General features: G+C 39.5%; 1 protein-coding gene across 1 annotated transcript in view; it reads left to right on the forward strand.

Annotated features, from left to right (window-relative positions):
* The first annotated feature begins 1,057 nt into the window (after positions 1 to 1,057).
* The window catches only part of LIX1 (limb and CNS expressed 1), a 51,400-nt gene continuing 34,390 nt past the window's right edge, over positions 1,058 to 18,067 (forward strand). Inside the window, exon 1 of the mRNA XM_032275663.1 lies at positions 1,058 to 1,361. Coding sequence (XP_032131554.1) covers positions 1,280 to 1,361 — 82 coding nt within the window. The 5' untranslated portion in view covers positions 1,058 to 1,279. The remainder of the gene's footprint in view (positions 1,362 to 18,067) is intronic.

Consider the following 18,067-nt stretch of genomic DNA (forward strand, 5'->3'; position numbering starts at 1 on the left):
GACTTTAATTAATTCTGATGTAATTCACTTCCTTTCATTTAATAATTATTAAAAATTTCAGGGCAGGGTACAGTGGCTCATGCCTGTAATTCCAGCACTTTGGGAGGTTGAGGTGGGCAGATGGCTTAAGCCCGAGAGTTCGAGACCAGCCTGGGCAACATAGTGAGACCCCCATCGCTACTGAAAGTTTAAAAATTAGCCAGGCATGTTGGCATGTGCCTCGCAACTACTTGGGGGGCTAAGATGGGAAGATTGCCTGAGCCCAGGACTCAAGTCCCTCGCTTGAGTCAAGGCTGCAATTAGTTATCACACCACTGCACTCCAGCCTGGATGACAGTATGAGACTCCACTAAAAATAAAAATAAAAGAAAGAAGCAGGACAAGCAAATACATATATCTTTTTAAAGACAGTTATTAAGAGATTTTTTAAAAATTGAGACAGGGTCTCCCTTTGTCACCCAGGCTGGAGTGCAGTGGCACAATCTGGGTTCACTGTAGCCTTGAACTTTCAGGCTCAAGCCATCCTCCTACCTTAGCCTCCCAAGAAACTGGGACCACAAGCTTGCACCACCACACCCTGCTAATTTTTGTATTTTTTGTAGAGTTGACGTTTCGCCATATTGCCCAGGCTGGTCTTGAACTCCTGAACTCAAGCAATCTGCCCACCTCAACCTCCCAAAGTGCTGGAATTACAGGCATGAAAAACTGCACCCAGTCCCATAATCTTTATAGCACTCCTTTACCAAGGAAAAATTATACTAAAAATTTAGATTTATACAGATAATACTGTGAACATATAGCTGGCAGTTCTGAGCTGGAAGCTCCTTTGTCATTCAGGAAATTTTCTGGAGAAATCACCTTCCTGATTCCAGTTCCTGGGGGCAGCACAATTGAAGCTGGAGGGCCAGAAGAAATAACCTAGTCAGAAAGCTGCACAGCATTCAGACAAAATCTAGTTGGAGAAGAAAGCCGTTTTCATAATTTAGTGAGCTTCCCCAGCTAGCCTGTAGGTGGGTGTGTTTAACAGAAGGAAGCAATGGGAACCCGCCTGTCAGCCAGCCTTTCAAGCTAATTAGCTCAGCATACAACAAAGATAAGTGAGCCTGGGAAGAGGCCCCCTGAGGGGTCTTTAGATTCTGGGAAATGTCTGATTGGCAGATGTTAAAAGGGATTCTTTGGTAATCCAGTGCATCAATGAGCTGCAGAAATTCAGCCCAGGACTGCAAGAATTCAGGCATGAGGACACTCTGTACAGGAGGTTCACACAGGCAGACCCAAGATGGACAGAACCTTGGAATCTCTCAGACACATCATTGCCCAAGTCTTGCCTCACAGAGATCCGGCTCTAGTCTTCAAAGACTGTAAGTACTGAAGGGGAAAAAGTTTTTTTGACTTTTTAGAAAATAGTCCTAAACATCTAGTCACATCCTATTTAAGTACGATTTCTGCTAAATCTCCGTAGTCGTATGCTGTGTTCTAAGCGATATTTTAACTTGTTCCTGATTTCAGTCAGAAGAATTTCATTTCACCTACAGGCATTAGGCGCTGGGTTATTTTGTCAGTGGTGCGCTGGGTTATTTTGTCAGTGGTACATTTTGCTAACTAGTTAAAAGTCTCTTCTACAATCCAAGACCCGCCTAAGTCTTAATGAACTTTTTCTGATGCTTTTTAAGTAAAGCAAAGCTGAGTGGTACTGAGATTAAACCTAAAAATAACTTGGAAATAATACTAAAATATATCAATATTTGTTAACCTGCTTAATACTCCACAACACATATTAGTTCTATTAATTCAAGGATAGTGTTTGTCTGAAAATTTTTGTTGCAAACCAAGAATTAACAATAAATCAGCACTGAGCTTTTAAATTTTGATGACCGATTACAATGCTTTAGTTAAAAGGCCAATAAAATGAGTTGCCTCCCAACTTCAGCAACACTCCCTGTGGGGACCCACCCCACCACCACCAATTTATACAGCATGGCAAAGTTATTTCAAAATCTTTTTAATGATTTAAAAATAATTCAATCAAGATTTCCAATTCTAGCAATACTATTAAGCCATTTGTCATATAACTTCGTTTCTGGAACCAATTTGATTTCCTGCTGCTGCAAAACAGACTGTCTTCATGTTGTATCTTATCTACAATGGGTTTCACATTACAAAGGGCTTCTGAAATAGAACTTTGCTATGGAACTGCCCAAAAGGTAAAATGCATATGGAATTTTTTTTTTTTAACTTCAATAGGCTGCAGCTTTCCTCTTTGTGAATCTAGTTATGTTTGCCTCCATCAAAACATCAATGGTTTGAATTTTTGCTTTCTGATTGCTAAATAATGTTCCTTTCCAGATGTCCTCTTAGCTTAGATTTCTCATATGTATGCTGAAGAAACAGGAATGTTAGGCGATTTAATTCTATAAATTTTTCCTCTTAGATGTTAAATTGTAACCAATCTGTCCTTTAAGGCATAAAGTGAAAGGCTTTTCTTTCTCTCTCTCTTTTTAAATATTGTCTTTAAGCATTTGCCAATAGCTATGTTAGATCTAATAAAAATCACTCTCTCCACTACTCTAGCCTGGAGTCTATTCAGGTTTGTTATGTTTTTTAAGCTAAAAGGGAAGGAAAGAATGTCTCTCTTGTACAATAGAACTGAATTCACTAGTGAGGGATAAAAGGGCTCTTGGGCTGCCCACACTTTGGATAAGTTGTATAGGACCAGGGGTCTTATGCTGAGGGCTTAAACAGTGGAAGCAGTTAAAAAAACGTAGGGGGGAAATTTGTCACTGGCTCATTGAAAACTTAGTAAGTTCAAATCTGAAATTGTATGGCTCACTTTCCAGCTGAACTAAATTACAGCACTTGTTTACAGTTTAGAAGAGAAGATAGACTAGAAAAAGGATTACAATAATGCATAAGTTTCTGTCATCCAGGACTTTGCAGGGCCTATTTTACATGGGAGAACAAATAAGTGTCCTGTTTTATATATTTCATTCATTAACATAGAACCTAAATTTGACCAGAGAGCACTGCCTAGAATGGACTGCTACTCTGCAACTGCTTCCATGGCTTAGAAGATGTAAATATTAAACTGCCGATTCTCTCCCTTCTTTTCTAATCTTAAAAATGACTAACTGACAGTAAGCCAAATGGCACACTTCTGTACCAGGAGTTTTCCTAATATTAAAACATCCGACCACTTACCAATCTCATGAAATGAATAAGTGGGAATGGGCTTACTTTCTGGGACAGGACACCAAAAGTCTGTCTAGAGCCTATGCCATTGCCCTGGCAAGCTGTAGGTGATGCACATGCCAGAGTTTGGCATACGGACCCATTTTCTTTGGCATAGCCATAAGTTGCTGCCACCACATTCCTATTGGCAGCCTGTAAAAAGCTGCCACCAGCCTTGAATGGCAGGTTCTGAGCAGTTCCCTCCCCTCCTAGTCACTCCTGGCTCCTCCTCCACTCTAACCCACTCCCAAGCTCTTTCTGCCAGAAGGAAAGAGCTGAGCACTTGAGCACATCACTGCCAATTCCTTAAGAAAAATTGCTACCTTACTTTCCTACAAGATGAAAGCTGATCCAATCATTTTTAAAACTCAGCCCAGCTGAACAAAAGAGCACACACACACACACACACACACACACACACACACACTCCCCACTTAAATTTTTTCGAAATTTCCCTTCCATGAATGCAAACACAGTTTTTTTCTCTCCTCACTCTTTGGTCATACATAATGCAGGGAGTGTAAATGATCATGCAATTCATTTATTGCCCTCAGTTGGCTTTTGATTTGCTTAAAAACAAGCAATAGTAACTGAATTTTCTCTCAAGTTGGTTAGAAAAAGCACCCAGAGAGTTTTCTGGTCTAAAACAGATGCACGTGGGAATAGTTACGTTCATTTAAAGAAATAAAATTCAAATGCTTTCTCAGACAAGGAAGCTCTTCAAATGGCATTTTGCAATACATTAAACCTGTCATTTTATTTTATACAAGGCATTCATCTGGCAATAGTTGTGATTTTTTTTAAATTTTCTCTCCTGGAAGGAAATAAATTCCATAACACTTTTTTTTTCTTTTCCCTATTTCACATTTTATATGAAAAATAATGGAAAGAGTTTTTAAATAGGGTGGACTCCCAGTTTGAAGTTTGTTCACCTGAGCTGACACTGGACTGTTCTTCCCTTCATAAATGTCTCTATTTTAAAACAAGTAGCACTGGAAGTCTCCATACTACCAGGCAGAATCTCTTCATACAAAGTATAGCTTGTCTTCATATTGCCTTCCATTCTTGGCTTTGTGCAATATCTAATTTCTTTTCATGTGTCATGCATCACAATCAAAGCTGAGCTATCCTAAAAGCAGCCACTGTCCACTCTTTTGAAGAAGTGTGTGAGCCTACCATTTGTTTGCCACCGTTTGACAATTCCTTGTGTGCCTTCTCAAAATAAATCATCATGTGACCTCAAGACAGCTATGCTTTCAGATCCTAATCTGAGTGTTAACTCTTCATATTACAAGAGCACAATACATTTATCTGCTGTCTTTTGGCTTTTCCTTCAACCATTTAATAGTAAGGCTAAGACGTCAAGTCCTCATCATGTGATAGGTGCTGTACTAGAAACATTTATTCTTCACAGTAAGCTAGTAATGTAGGTACTGTGTTGTAGGAGGTGAGGGAACTGAGGCACACAGAGGTTGAAATGACTTGCCCAATCACCTGAGGTTGGGAGTTCAAGACCAGCCTGACCAACATGGAGAAATCCCATCTCTACTAAAAATACAAAATTAGCCGGGCATGGTGGTACATACCTGTAATCCCAGCTGCTCGGGAGGCTGAGGCAGGAGAATTGCTAGAACCTGGGGGGTGACAGTTGTGGTGAGCCAAGATTGTGCCATTGCACTCCAGCCTGGGTGACAGAGCGAGACTCTATCTCAGAAAACAAAAAAACAAAGCAAAGCAAAACAAAAACAAAAAATGACATGTCTAAGATCACACGGCTAGTATGTGATAGAGCCAGGAATTAAATTCTGTCTTCCAACTCCTCACCCTGAAACACTACACGACGTTGCCTCTCAGAAGTGCTAGTTACCATATCATTACTGTTGTAATAGCAGTACAGGTTGAGTATGCCTTATCGGAAATGCTTGGGACCAGAAGTGTTGTAGATTTCAGATTATTTTTGAATTTTGGAATGAATTTTGGAATATACCTTAGCATCCCAAATCTGAAAATCTGAACTCTAAAATGCTCCGATGAACATTTCCTTGGAGTCATGTCAGTAATTAAATGTTCTGGATTTTGGAACATTTTGGATTTCAGGTTTTTGGATTTGGGATGCTTGACTTGTACCTGTTAGGAAAACAGAGGGGAGAAAAAGGAACTCTTCTGTGAGCATAGAGGGAGCCCATTAAATAATCGCATTTGAACAGAAGTGTGAGAAGGAAGTAGAGAGAGGAAGATAATTTTTGATGAGATAGAACAGCTTTTTCAAAGACAAATTGGGCAATACAAGAACCATGTGCCGGGGGAGGCAGAGACAGACTGAGGAAGCAGGTTGGGTCATGCTAACATGCAGGCAATAAGGAGCCATTGGCGTTAACGGTGATCCTAAATCTGGAAGTTTATGGCTTTATGTTGCATTGGGGAAAAGTTTATATTGACATCGGTTGTATATACACTTCCTGATACCTAAGTTAGGAAGAACTGCAGCTTTTTCTTAACAAGAAACCATTTGCCAACGCAGGCAAGATGCAAGATTTGCGAATGTCAGAGAAACCACTTTCACTGACTGAAGGCCAAAATCAAGACAAACTTTCTCAAAAAGATTGTTTAAAAGCTATCTTAATTGTCACTGTAGCCATGAGAATGAGTTGGTTTCTGGCACTGACTTATGAAGCGACATGTAAGATTTCACTGATATTTTTCTCAAATTTTATAATGAAAAAGTAAGATGGATCCTTTACTAAGCATTGAAAATTGGAAGCAAATTTCTCACATATTTGAGGTGCATTAACTCTTCCATTTGGGAGAACATGTTTCTACATGAAAGGTTTTATTTATATCAGATAGGTAAATACTTTACTTCAAAGAGTACATTTTTTACCCTTTGGAAAAACTGGACCAGACTGCGGGGCTATTAAAAGCATCTTAGCAATCATGAATCTAACTATATGCAGCGTGAGAAAGCAAGAATCCTCAGGACTCAAGTACTTTATCTACCCCATGCTTTTCAGTATAGTTATGTGAAATCAATAAATTTGATGATAAATTTAGTTTTCACATTTCCCTGAAAAGAGTGGAGTAGGATGTAAAGGCTGAAGATTCTTCTGCAGTAAAATCCCTATACATATTGCATTGCATTCCACCACCCCTGAAAAAAAATAGTTTTAAAACACAAAAAAACAGCCAAATAAAAATAAACCCTATCGTGCTTGCTAGCTTATTTTAAAACAATGAGTGCCTCTTAATTACAGTAATTTGAACTCTGCTAATTTTGGCATCTAAACTATGGGTATCTGTTTGACTGAAGCCTATTCAAATGCTAATTGTACTTTATTTATTATAGGACCCAACTATTTTTATTTGAATTTATACTAAGGGAAAAATGTACATTTTAGTTCAGCTATCAATGGCATAAGAGCTGGTTCTTTTTCTTTTGTCAGTAAATATACATTTGACAGTTTAAAGTCAAATGTATAAAAGCCTCAACCCCAGAAGACAGGTTTTCAAAATGGAAAAAATAGGTAGCTTCTTGATCACTTAGTGGCCATATCTGTCCTAGTACATTTATTTCTCGTAGATAAGTAAGATTTAACAGACAAAATAAAGTATGATAGACATCTCTTCTGTGAAATCAAACCTGGGACCTCTTCACTGACTGCTCTCCCATCTCACCAGAGGTTTCTGGTGGTGGTGCTTGTTGTTTTTAACAGTTAAGATTTGTTAGTCTGAACTCAATTTTAACAACTTCTGAAAGTCATGTGTTAAGTTACAGCCCATAATAGGATACAGATGCATAAGGGTGAGTTTCTAACTTACGATCTTCTGTTTAAATGACACGGTTTTACTGATTATGTGCTACAGATTGATTTAAGAAATGTAAGGCAACTTTAGAAGCCTTTCATAAAAGAATCTTCTTTTTGTAATACATTTCATATTGACGTTTTAACTCCAAAGGCTCTCACCTCTTTTCCTCCATGCTCAAATGCCCATATAAGCTTAGTCTGTCAAGTTAGTTAAAACATTCCTATTTTAAAAGAAAAAGAAAAAAAAAAAAAAGAATCCTATTGAAAGATGAATATTGACAAAATAGACAATTATTACTCTCCCTATAGTTCTTTATAGTTCTTTTCCTCTGGTGCCCATGAAATGTTTGAATTATGGTTTTGCTTTTTTTTTTTTCCTCCTGCAATGATAATCAGTTGATCCCTATTTTGATCTCATCCCATTAAGCAGCTGTGAGAAACCATCATTTAGTCACCATTCCTTTGGCACTTACGGGCTGTACCAGTTAGTTTACATTTCTCTCACGTGGCTTTGTACTAAGTATTATGGCTTCACTGGGGTATTTTTGTCCACACCTAAGTTGTAAGTTCCAGGAGGTCAGAGCTGTACCTTGTACTTTTCTATAATTCTGAGGTACCTCCCACAGGGACACACACCTAGCAGGTGCACAATCAGACATTTTTGGATTGCCAATTGGTTGATTTTTTTTCCTCACACAAAGGGGGGAAGATTCACCCCATCATCAAGTGTTCTCCTTTATGATGAAATAAACTGTGCTGAGACCCTTTTAAGCCATTTATCCTCTGACTCCATTAACACAGGCTAATTACATGCAGGGTTAAGTTGATAGCCAGATGTTACAGAAGACAGCATGAAGGCAGACAGGGCTCTAAAGACAAACACAGCCACTCAGCTGGAGCTCTGCCTTGGATTGGCCCTATCGCACTCTCTCAGAATCATTCTATATGCCATGTTGGCACAATGGCTTAAATCGCCCATCCTTACATTCATCCACTAGATCTACACTCCAATGTGAGTCACCAAAGCCATGCATACACCATGTTTTTTAGAGCCAAACTCTGTGCTTTGTACATAGACCCTGATTAGATAGCTGTGGCAGGATCTTGAGCATTATTATAATGACTGTTTCTAGGGAAGGAAGATGCATTAAACAAAGCCATATTTGACCATTTTGACTAAGAAGACCTGATCAGCAAAGCAGCCAGAGTGACTGATCCTTTATTAGTTGTCTAAAATCATTGGTCCTCTAAAGTCTTTTTTTTTTTCTCTCTCTCTCTCTTTTTTTTTTTGAGACAAAGTCTCACTCACTCTGTCACCCAGGCTGGAGTGCAGTGGCACGATCTTGGCTCACTGCAACCTCTGCCTCCTGGGTTCAAGCTATTCTCATGCCTCAGCCTCCCAAGTAGCTGGGATCACAGGCACCTGCCACCACACTCAGCTAATTTTTGTATTTTTAGTAGAGACAGGGTTTCACCATGTTGGCCAGGATAGTCTCAAACTCCTGACCTCAGGTGATCCATCCACCTCAACCTCACAAAGTGCTGGGATTACAGCCGTGAACCACCTCCTGCTGGCCTGAAGTCTCTTTTAAATACAATGCAATGTCATTGCCCAGCAGAATGTGGGAAAGATAAGTAGTTTCTGATTGGATAAATAGGGTACATCAGGCTTCTATTTTATGCAGCTTTTGAGATTGGATGACATTATTTGACCCAATGTGTACATATAAACCACATTTATGTGAAATCAGGCATGCTGCTTGTGTGGTATACCTAATAACTTTTTACTTTAGTTTGTCTTTGTGATTTCTTCTTGCACTTTCATTAGTTTTTCCCCTCCCTGCTTAAAAAATTACCCTGTGCTTGCAAATATACATAAAATAAGTGTTATTTAAATTTTCCTCCAACAGGTTTTACAGTTCAGCAGTTTTAAATTCTAAAGGCGAAAATTCTAAACATATTTAAATTCTAAACAAAAAGAATGATATCCCTTTTGCATATTTTGCAGAGTCTCTGGAGAGGTTAACTTTGTAAAACAACCTGAAGGATCATAATTTCCTCAGGAAAATGTTTGGGGTAGATGGTGGGAATGAAAGAAGAAAAAAAAAGCAAACAAAAGAAGAAACGCTACCAGCTTTCCAGCTGCTGAAGGAGTTAAGCTCTTGGCTTGGGAGCTTTACCAAAGGAAAGTCCCTCTGCTGGGAACAAAGCAAGACTCCAAGCTGTCTCAGTCCTGCTGTGTGCTGCAGCTACCTTTGAAAGAGTGTCTACACAAAAGAAAAAGGGTCCTGAGATTCCTACATATTGTACCCTGTGTGTCCACAAGATTCCCTTAGCCTGGCCAAAACTTGGCAAAGGCTGAGTATGGTTATAAACAACTAGACAGCAATTCTGTTTGTGAGTGTCCTGGAGTTCAGTTAAGTCTAGCACAAGACCCAAAGGCATCCCATTTTTCAACTCATTTTGATGAATGGTAAATCAGCATCATACCTTGAGTTTACCCCTTAAATTATTTGGGATTCCTTTTCCTGTTGCTCCTCAACAAAACTAGGAAATCACGTTGGTAAAAAAAACAAGTTGTACTTGATTGAATTGCTAAAATATAAAATACTAACTCTATTTATTTTAAAATATTGCCTGCTAGGGATAATTTAAATAAAGGTTGTATTAAAATATTACATAACATAAATCCATCTATTTAGAGGCAGAGAATCAATTTAGAAATATGGCAGCTGGGCATGTGCCTCACACCTATAATCCCAGCACTTTGGGAGGCCGAGGCAGGTGGATCACCTGAGGACAGGGGTTCAACACCAGCCTGGCCAACATGGTGAAACCCCATCTCTACAAAAAATACAAAAATCAGCAGGGCATGGTGACAGGTGCCTGTGATCCTAGCTACTCAGGAAGCTGAGGCAGAAGAATCGCTTCAACCCAGGAGGCTGAGGCTACAGTGAACCGAGAAAGTGCCATTGTACGCCAGCCTAGGCAACAAAAGTGAAACTCCATCTCAAAAAAAAAAAAAAAGAAAAGAAATATGGTAATCATCTTGAAAGCCTCTTAATGATTTATCCTTAAATGGCAGCCTTTTCCAATTTGTCTTTAATTGTTTTTGAAAAGGGAAATTCTACCCAGCTAGAATTTTTCCTCATGTAAGTCTTAAAAAAATTTGTTCTTTTTTTCTATCAACTTTATAATGGATTTTTAAGATCCCTTTTTGTAGACAAATGACTGTCTTCTATGCAGGACTTTTGTCATATTGGGTAATCGGACTGAGCAATGAACTATATTGTTTCTACTTTGCTGAAGCGTACACTGTTATGAAAATTAATTTAAAATAAAATTAGCTCTTCATGGCAGTTTTTGCTAGAAGCAGGTCTAGTGCCTTTATCATCCATTGGAAAGTGAAAAATTGGAACCCAAAAACCCACATTTTCAAATTTTGAGACATATAACATTTTATCCATTTATTTTCCGGCTATGAGGGAGTTCCGACTTTACCAGTGAATGTTATCAAAAAATCTTTCTCTTTTCTATCCCTGAACTCTGCACGTATCTTGGAAATAAATAGTACAATGTGTTCAATTAGAGGATCTTCAGATTGCAGACAACTTTTAGACTATTTAATGACTTAATTTCCAATCAGGGAAGAGTTAGTTTCAAAGATGTAATATGAAAACATATTCATGCCTTTTCTGTTCTTCCTTTACCTTTTCCAGTGACAAATAATAGCTAACACTCTATTACTTACTCTGTGTGAAGTTCTTTTCTGAGCATTTTCCATTTTAAGCCTTACAGCAACCCTGTGATGTAGACACTACGTTCCACAGATGAGGAACTGAGGCATGGAGTGGTTAGACATCTTGAAGTGATAGAAACAGGATTCAAACCCAGGCGGTCTGGCTTCAAAGAACAGGCTTTTAATGACTAAAGAAACCCCTGCCTGTTGATAAAAAGTGGAGAAACAAGATTCAGCGCATATTTTATTGTGTAATGAACTAATGCCTGTATTTAAAGACTTTTCTAAAACATAATCCTGTAATCCATAGAGCATTTAAACTCTCTACATCTCAAACTTTCCCTATGAAAGCATAGATCATCTATTCTAATTGGCATCCGCATTGTATCCCATCTGTGAAAATAAAAATACAATTATTTATATATATACATCATAAGCCCTGAATGTTGAGTATGAAGCCCTCCGGGTGTCCAGTTACTGATGTCCTTCTCTGAGGAGGCTTCAAATCCTTCCAGGCTACAGAAGGAACATTCTTTTGTTTACTCATCTCCTACCCACTTCTAGTGATTTTTCTGCCCAGGCCCCTCTCAGAGAAATGCTCTACCTTGGGCTTACCCAGCTACGCAAGAGCAACCACACATTCTCTCTGGGGGTCCAGGCCCTTCCTCGTGGCTCTACCTCTTCATTGATGGAGCCAGCACAGCCAGCACAGTACCTTCAGCAAGGGCAAAGGACAACGGACTCTGTTCCTATCCTTCTCTCTGGCTTGGGTAAAGCTGGAGCACCAGGGCAATGGGGTTCGTATCCCATTATTAAAAGAAGCTAAGTCCTCTCCCCCGTCTCTTGTCAAATCATATCCCTTCCTACTGGCATGCTTTCCTATTGCTTCCTTATATGGTTCCTCAGTGGGAGTATCATTATTTCTCTTACCCCTTTTGTCAAATGGCATCCTCACTACTTCAAGAGTGCAGTTTCTCCCACTTCCCCCACCTCTCCCTAAACCTCAATCCTCTGAGAAGGGCTCAGCTTAGGCCTTTCCCTACACAAATTTTTCCTGACCTTTTCAGCCCACATTCATCTCCTCTTCCCTTTGCTTTATTTAATCATTCTGTCATAAATTTTACATTTTACATGTCACTATAATATTATCTCTGTTCCACAATCTAGCACTCTCATATTTTGTTCACTAATTATATGATGAATATATTATTTTCCAGTCAGACTATAAATCTCTGTGGGCAGAAACCTGTCTTGGATCTTTCTATTACTTCATAGCGTCAAGATCAGGGTCAGCACACAGACACGCCAATGCCACACTGCATTGGTGTTCTGTTCCACTGATCCCATGTGGTATTTTTCAATTCTTTTCAACAGAGTGCTTCAGGCAGTCAACATAAATCAATTCGTGTTGGCATCCAAGACAAACAGACTTACTATCCCTGTTCAGGACTTTCCTAAACACTAGTTCTTGTGAAGGTACAGCCCAAGTGAGTAGGCAGCTAGCAACCACGTTTCTACACCCAACCAGGCTACATCTCTCTGTACCCACTTTGCCATCTCCAGCCGAGACATGGTTGCCACCAACACACCCATGTTGTGTGAACAGCATGGTGATTCATCCATGAAACCTCCTATTCCAGAATAAGTCCTGACCGCACTGTGGATCACAGTGACTCCACTTGTTTTCTACATGTTCATTCAATTGCACTAATACTGTTTAGACTATGTCGAGGTTTCTTAGATTCCAAATTAACTCAGTGACTGCTTCTAGATGAGTATCCAGCCTATGCTGGGTATCAAGGAGGCTACAGAGAACAATGGGCCAGAGTTGCTGCCCTCTAGAATCTCCATCTGCTGTGAGTTAAATAACAGCAAATTGTACTCTATAAGACGAATTGTTTCCACAAGGCGTTTCATTCCTCTGGCCAGAAGGAAGTACAGCCAAGTCTGACTTGATACATTTAGCCAGGAGCACCACATCCATTTTATTAGCATGGTTTATAGGAGATTAAGTGCTAAGACACAGGGCCACTCATGGAATAAGAGTTCAGGAAAGGAGATGCATGTGGGCGGGAGCCAGTGAGCAAGGCACCACGGAGGAGGTGTTGTTTCTCCTGAAGTGTGAGAGTAAACTGGATAGAAGGAAGGGGGGGGGGACACAACATTCAAAATTGGAAGGAGAACTTTAACCAAAGTTCAGATAACAAATAGGCAGCATGTGTTCAGGAAGGTATAATGAGACTGTCCAGGCTGAAGCCAATCAGGAATTTCTGCTGGAGATGGTTAAGGGTAGACAACCAAGGTGTTCCATGTTGCTGGATGTCTTTATCAGTTAACTGCAAAAGCCTCAATGCTGACCTTTGTAATAAAAAAATAAAAGGAAGCTTCAGGAAGGGAAAAATGAAAACCTCACTTATGAGAGACTTGCTTGGGGATCTAATACTACTCGGAAAACTCTGTCGTGTTCAAATTTCTAAGAAAAAAGTAGCCATACTAATGTCTATAAACTACATAGCACATTTTCTTGTTATTGATACACAAAATACTTAGAACTCCTGTAGGGGCCTATCACGGTATTAGAGAAAGCAATTAGGCACAGTATAATGAATCAAGAAGTTCAATCTGCAAAGTCACTTCAGAGGTATATTGCTTTCTTTACTCTCAGCAGTTCTAAGCTGATAGAAGTCACAAAAAAGGAACTACATTTCATGCCATTATTAATATTCCCCCTAACACTTCTCTGTACTTCTACCTCTAACACCCTTTGCCTCAGCCATTTGATATTCTGCATCTTTTCTTTTTCTTTGAGACGGAGTCTTGCTCTGCTGCCCAGGCTGGAGTGCAGTGGCATGATCTCGGCTCACAGCAACTTCCACCTCCCAGGTTCAAGCAATTCTCCTGCCTCAGCCTCCTGAGTAGCTGGGACTACAGGCACGTACAACCACGCCCAGCTAATTTTTGTATTTTTAGTAAAAACAGGGTTTCACCATGTTGGTCAGGCTGGACTCAAACTCCTGACCTCGTGATCTGCCCACCTGAGCCTCCCAAAGTGCTAGGATTACAGGAAGGAGTCACAGTGTCTGGCCAATATTCTGCTTCTTTATTGTAACTTTATTGTAACTCAGCTAAACATCAGTTACCTTGACAAAAGCAAACCCAAAAGATGATTTGTGAAAGTTAAAGGCAGAACCAGAAGTGCTGCTCAGCTCATCTTTAATTCAGCCTCAGCCTCTCTGCTGTCTCCATGGCTCCAGCTTAGAAGTCACAGCTTCTGTGTCCAGTGTCCAGATTCAGTGTATGACTGATTTATCTTGTCCTGGCTTGTGGATAAAGCCCCTTCCCTTTAGTGTCCATTGGGAAAGAGTAGAAACTTTTCAAAAAGAACTTTAGTAAACTTTCAGAGAAATAAAGCAAAGCCAAAGGCAATGTATTTTTGACATAGCTTCCTGACCCTGAGGTGGAAGGCACCATCTGGCAGCAACCTGGCCCTGACAAAAGGCTCATGTCCCTCTACTGGGGAAACTCCAAGCCCCTCAGCAATCTCTGTCATTACCTCTTATTTCTCTTGAGGTCCTTCCTTTGTTCTTTGAAAGAAAGGATGGAACGGGAGGCTCAGTCACAGCCCCTTCTGAGCCAGTCTGTGGGTACTTACACCATTGCTTAAACCAGAGCAGTTGTTTGAAGACTGATGATAAGGATGTCTGTTTACGTGCACATGGACTGCTCATTCCATATGACAGTTTCAAGCTGGAAACATGTCATATGGCTTGTTTGAAAAAGTACAAATAAAGCCTTTTCCTTATTTGACTTTGTCAAGAACAATTGTCAGAAAAATGGCCCATGGAAAAAGGTAAATGAAGTAATTCTTGGGGAAGGTGCCCATGCCTACATTACCCACAGCCTCACAACTGCAGCCCATCTTCTATACTTTTGATAACATTCAAATACTTGACTAACATTTATTAAGTTCCTACTAAGTTCCAGGTGTTTTGGGAAAAATGATATAATTCTTTCTCCAATGAGCATTGTCTATATTAGAGATAGACAGCATGAAAATAAGTTTTATTACATTATGGAGTATCCCAGGATAAACCAAGAACATGGACTATAGAGGCAAAACTAGGTTAAAAATCCTAGGTCCAAGACTTAGTAGCTGTGCGATTATACCTTCAACTTTCTTTTCTTTTCCTTTGTAGGCTGTACTAGATAATACCTATTTCAAGGGGGTTCTGTAAGGATGAAATGGGAAAATGCATATAATAGGTACATAAGGAAGAGGATAGGAATGGTCACTTCTTCCTGTATAGCAAGGCTTCTCAAGTTTTAACATGCATCAGGCTTTTTGAATCTTGTTAAGAAGTAGATTAGAGTTCAGAAGGCCTAGGGTAGAGCCTGAGATCCTGCATTTTTAACAAGTTCCCAAGTGCTATTCATGATGTTTCTTGGGGGTAGAGGGTACACTTTCATTAGCAAGGGCTTAGTCTTAAAAAATGAGCAGGTGCTATTCAAGAAGACAACACACAGTAGAAAGAAGGGCATTCCAGGAGGATGAATGGAAGTACTGGCTTTTGAGTAACATGAGAAGCATAGGGTTTGAGGAAACTAAAGGGTGAACTGGGGAGAGGAAGTTAGGACAAGAGAGAATAGTGAGACTTAGGGTCTTCTATGCCTTGCCAAGGAATTACTCATTCCATCGTTAATAAGGGACCCACAGAAGGATTTGAAGATGTGAGTGACTTGATCAGATATGAGATTCAGTGATATTACCCTGAAAACAGTGGAGGTATAGGTTGGAGTCAGGAGGGTATTGTGGTATGCTTAACGAGAATGAGGTACAGAGAGCACAAACCAATTCAGTAATGGCAGTATAGACTAAGAGAAGTGATGCTGATGGGAGACTAGACTAACAAAACTTGGGCTTTTATTAGATATTGAAAAAGGAAATGAAGTTTAAAGTTTACGCCAAGTTTTTGATTTAGGTAACTAGGTAGATAACATCGTGCTTTTTTTGGAACTCAGGAGAAAGAAAGGTAATTCCGGAGGAAGAAAAGAGTTTATGAAAAAGAAACGAGTTGAGTTTGAAAATATGTTGAGATTTTGCAACCTCCAAATAACAGTGTCTTATAATAAAATTGGAGATGCAGGATAATAGTTTGGGAGCTGTCTGTGTGTATTATGGTAGATGGAGTCATGGAGATAGATTCTGTCATTCAAGGAGAACAGCTGGAAGAAAAGCAAAACGAGACAAGATTTCCATGCAGCCAACATGAGGAGTGAGCAGAGGAAGAGAAATCCTCAACAGAGACCAAGGAGAAATGATCAGGAAGAGACGCAGACTAAGGAGGAAAAGCTCAGGAAGATGAGGTTTCTAGAAGAAAGTGATCAGCTTTGTCAAATACAGCTAAGAAGTCAAGTAAATAAGGACTAAAAACTAGGAACTGGTACTATTCACAGGAGTTTCAGTGGAATAATGTAGAGGAAAGCCTACGTTAATTGTGGTGGGTTAAAAGTAAATGAAACATAAGGAAGCAGAGATGATCAATGTGGAATATTCTTTCTAGCAGTTTGGCTATATTGGAAGCATTTTAATAACTACAGGCCAGAAATAATTCCAAGGTTTAGTGTTTCATTTAATTGATTGACTCATTCATGTATTCATCTATTTGTTGTTTTGAGCACACTTTTGGCTGCGGGGAAAGAGTGAATAAGGAGGAAACTTTTAAAAATAGGCCATGGGAGTGACTAAGAGAACAATTTCCAGGAAAAGCAGCACAAATTCATTTGAGACTGTAGGAAATAAGGTGGAGCTGGGCATTTGTGCGGATAAGTACCTAGACATAAGGATGGATATTGCACACTTGGTAGCTCAAGTTTATTCCATTAACATGGAAGGCAAGATCATTGGCTGGGCACTGAAGGTGCAGCTACAGCTAGAGGTTAACTATGTATTGATTGACACCTATTCTCAAACTGGGGTGACTCTCTTCAGCAGCTCTTGACCCTCTGCTCATTTTTTCTTTGAAATTGTCCACAAACCTTGTTGATGCTATTCCCCAAAAATAAAGGAGCATGTGTTTCATAAATAGAGCATTTTCTGATATATCAGTCTTTGGTATATCTTTGGAATTCCAAACGGCAAGCTGGCCATCTTCCCTCCACACTTCATTTGTCTGGTTTTCAAGTCGACAAGAATGGATAGAGATAGAAAAATGGATGGTGTGTCTGTGTGCATATGTGTCACACTCTTTAGGGGTGACAACATCTGTGGGATCATCAGAGAAATATTCCAAAATTACAGAATGAAAAATTTGAAAACTTCAACTTTTATTCACCCAGAAATCTGACTTAGTGCATACCTTCAAACTCTTTAATCCCAAGAGCTTTATACGCCAAAATTCTTGTGTTCATTTTCCCTAGATTACCATGCATTTTACCTAGATCATCAAGGGTCCTCCACTTCCTACCCCAGTTCTCAGCTAAACCCCCTTCAACAACTAACTGGCAAAGTAGGAGGCTAATAGTCCTTGTTGACAAGAAGAGCAACAGGCTGCTGTCATTAGTTTCAGTCTTCAATCTTCAGGACATCCCTGCTGAATTCTGGAGGTCAAATGCAAGTAGAGCCTTAGGTCAGCTAGCTCACAGATATTTGTTTCCTCAGGGGTGGGAGGAAAAGCAGGAGAGTGAGGGACAGAAAACTAGTTTAGAAAATAAGAGTCCTAATTCTATTCTGAGTTACATCAACTGGTAGAAAATGTTATTTCAAATATTTACAAATAAATTAAAAAGCTCTGTAATGGCCAGTTCTCAACTTGACCATTCAATACATATTTTACTGATTAATTCAAGTATCCCCTACTACTCTAACATTTTCTCAATTTCTTTCCCAAATCACTTCTTAAAATACTACACAATGCAGTTTCTAAATATACCAGGCAACCAGTTCCTTAGGAGTTGCCAGAATTTGCCTGAACGATACACCATGAAGCTGATCAGTGACCTACGGAGGAGGTGCAGAAACCCAGTGCTCTGGTAAACAGCTTAGAGAGTGGCTATACAATGATTTTACCTCTAGATCAAACTCTGTGACACTCCAGACTCTCTGAAAAATGTCAATGTCCAGAAATTTAAAGCAGATCCAAGAATATATTAAGGATAATGGCAAAAGGCATAGATGTCATGTTACACAAAGCATGTTTGAAAGAGCAAAAACTATTTAATCTAGAACTTGAAAAAACAAGAGTGCTATCTGTTTAGTGCACTTTTCATATGCAAGTGAGAGATGCCATTTAAAATGGCT

This window comes from Sapajus apella, unplaced genomic scaffold, assembly GCF_009761245.1.
Source record: "Sapajus apella isolate SASKATOON/1434 unplaced genomic scaffold, GSC_monkey_1.0 scaffold1, whole genome shotgun sequence".
NCBI lineage: Eukaryota > Metazoa > Chordata > Mammalia > Primates > Cebidae > Sapajus > Sapajus apella.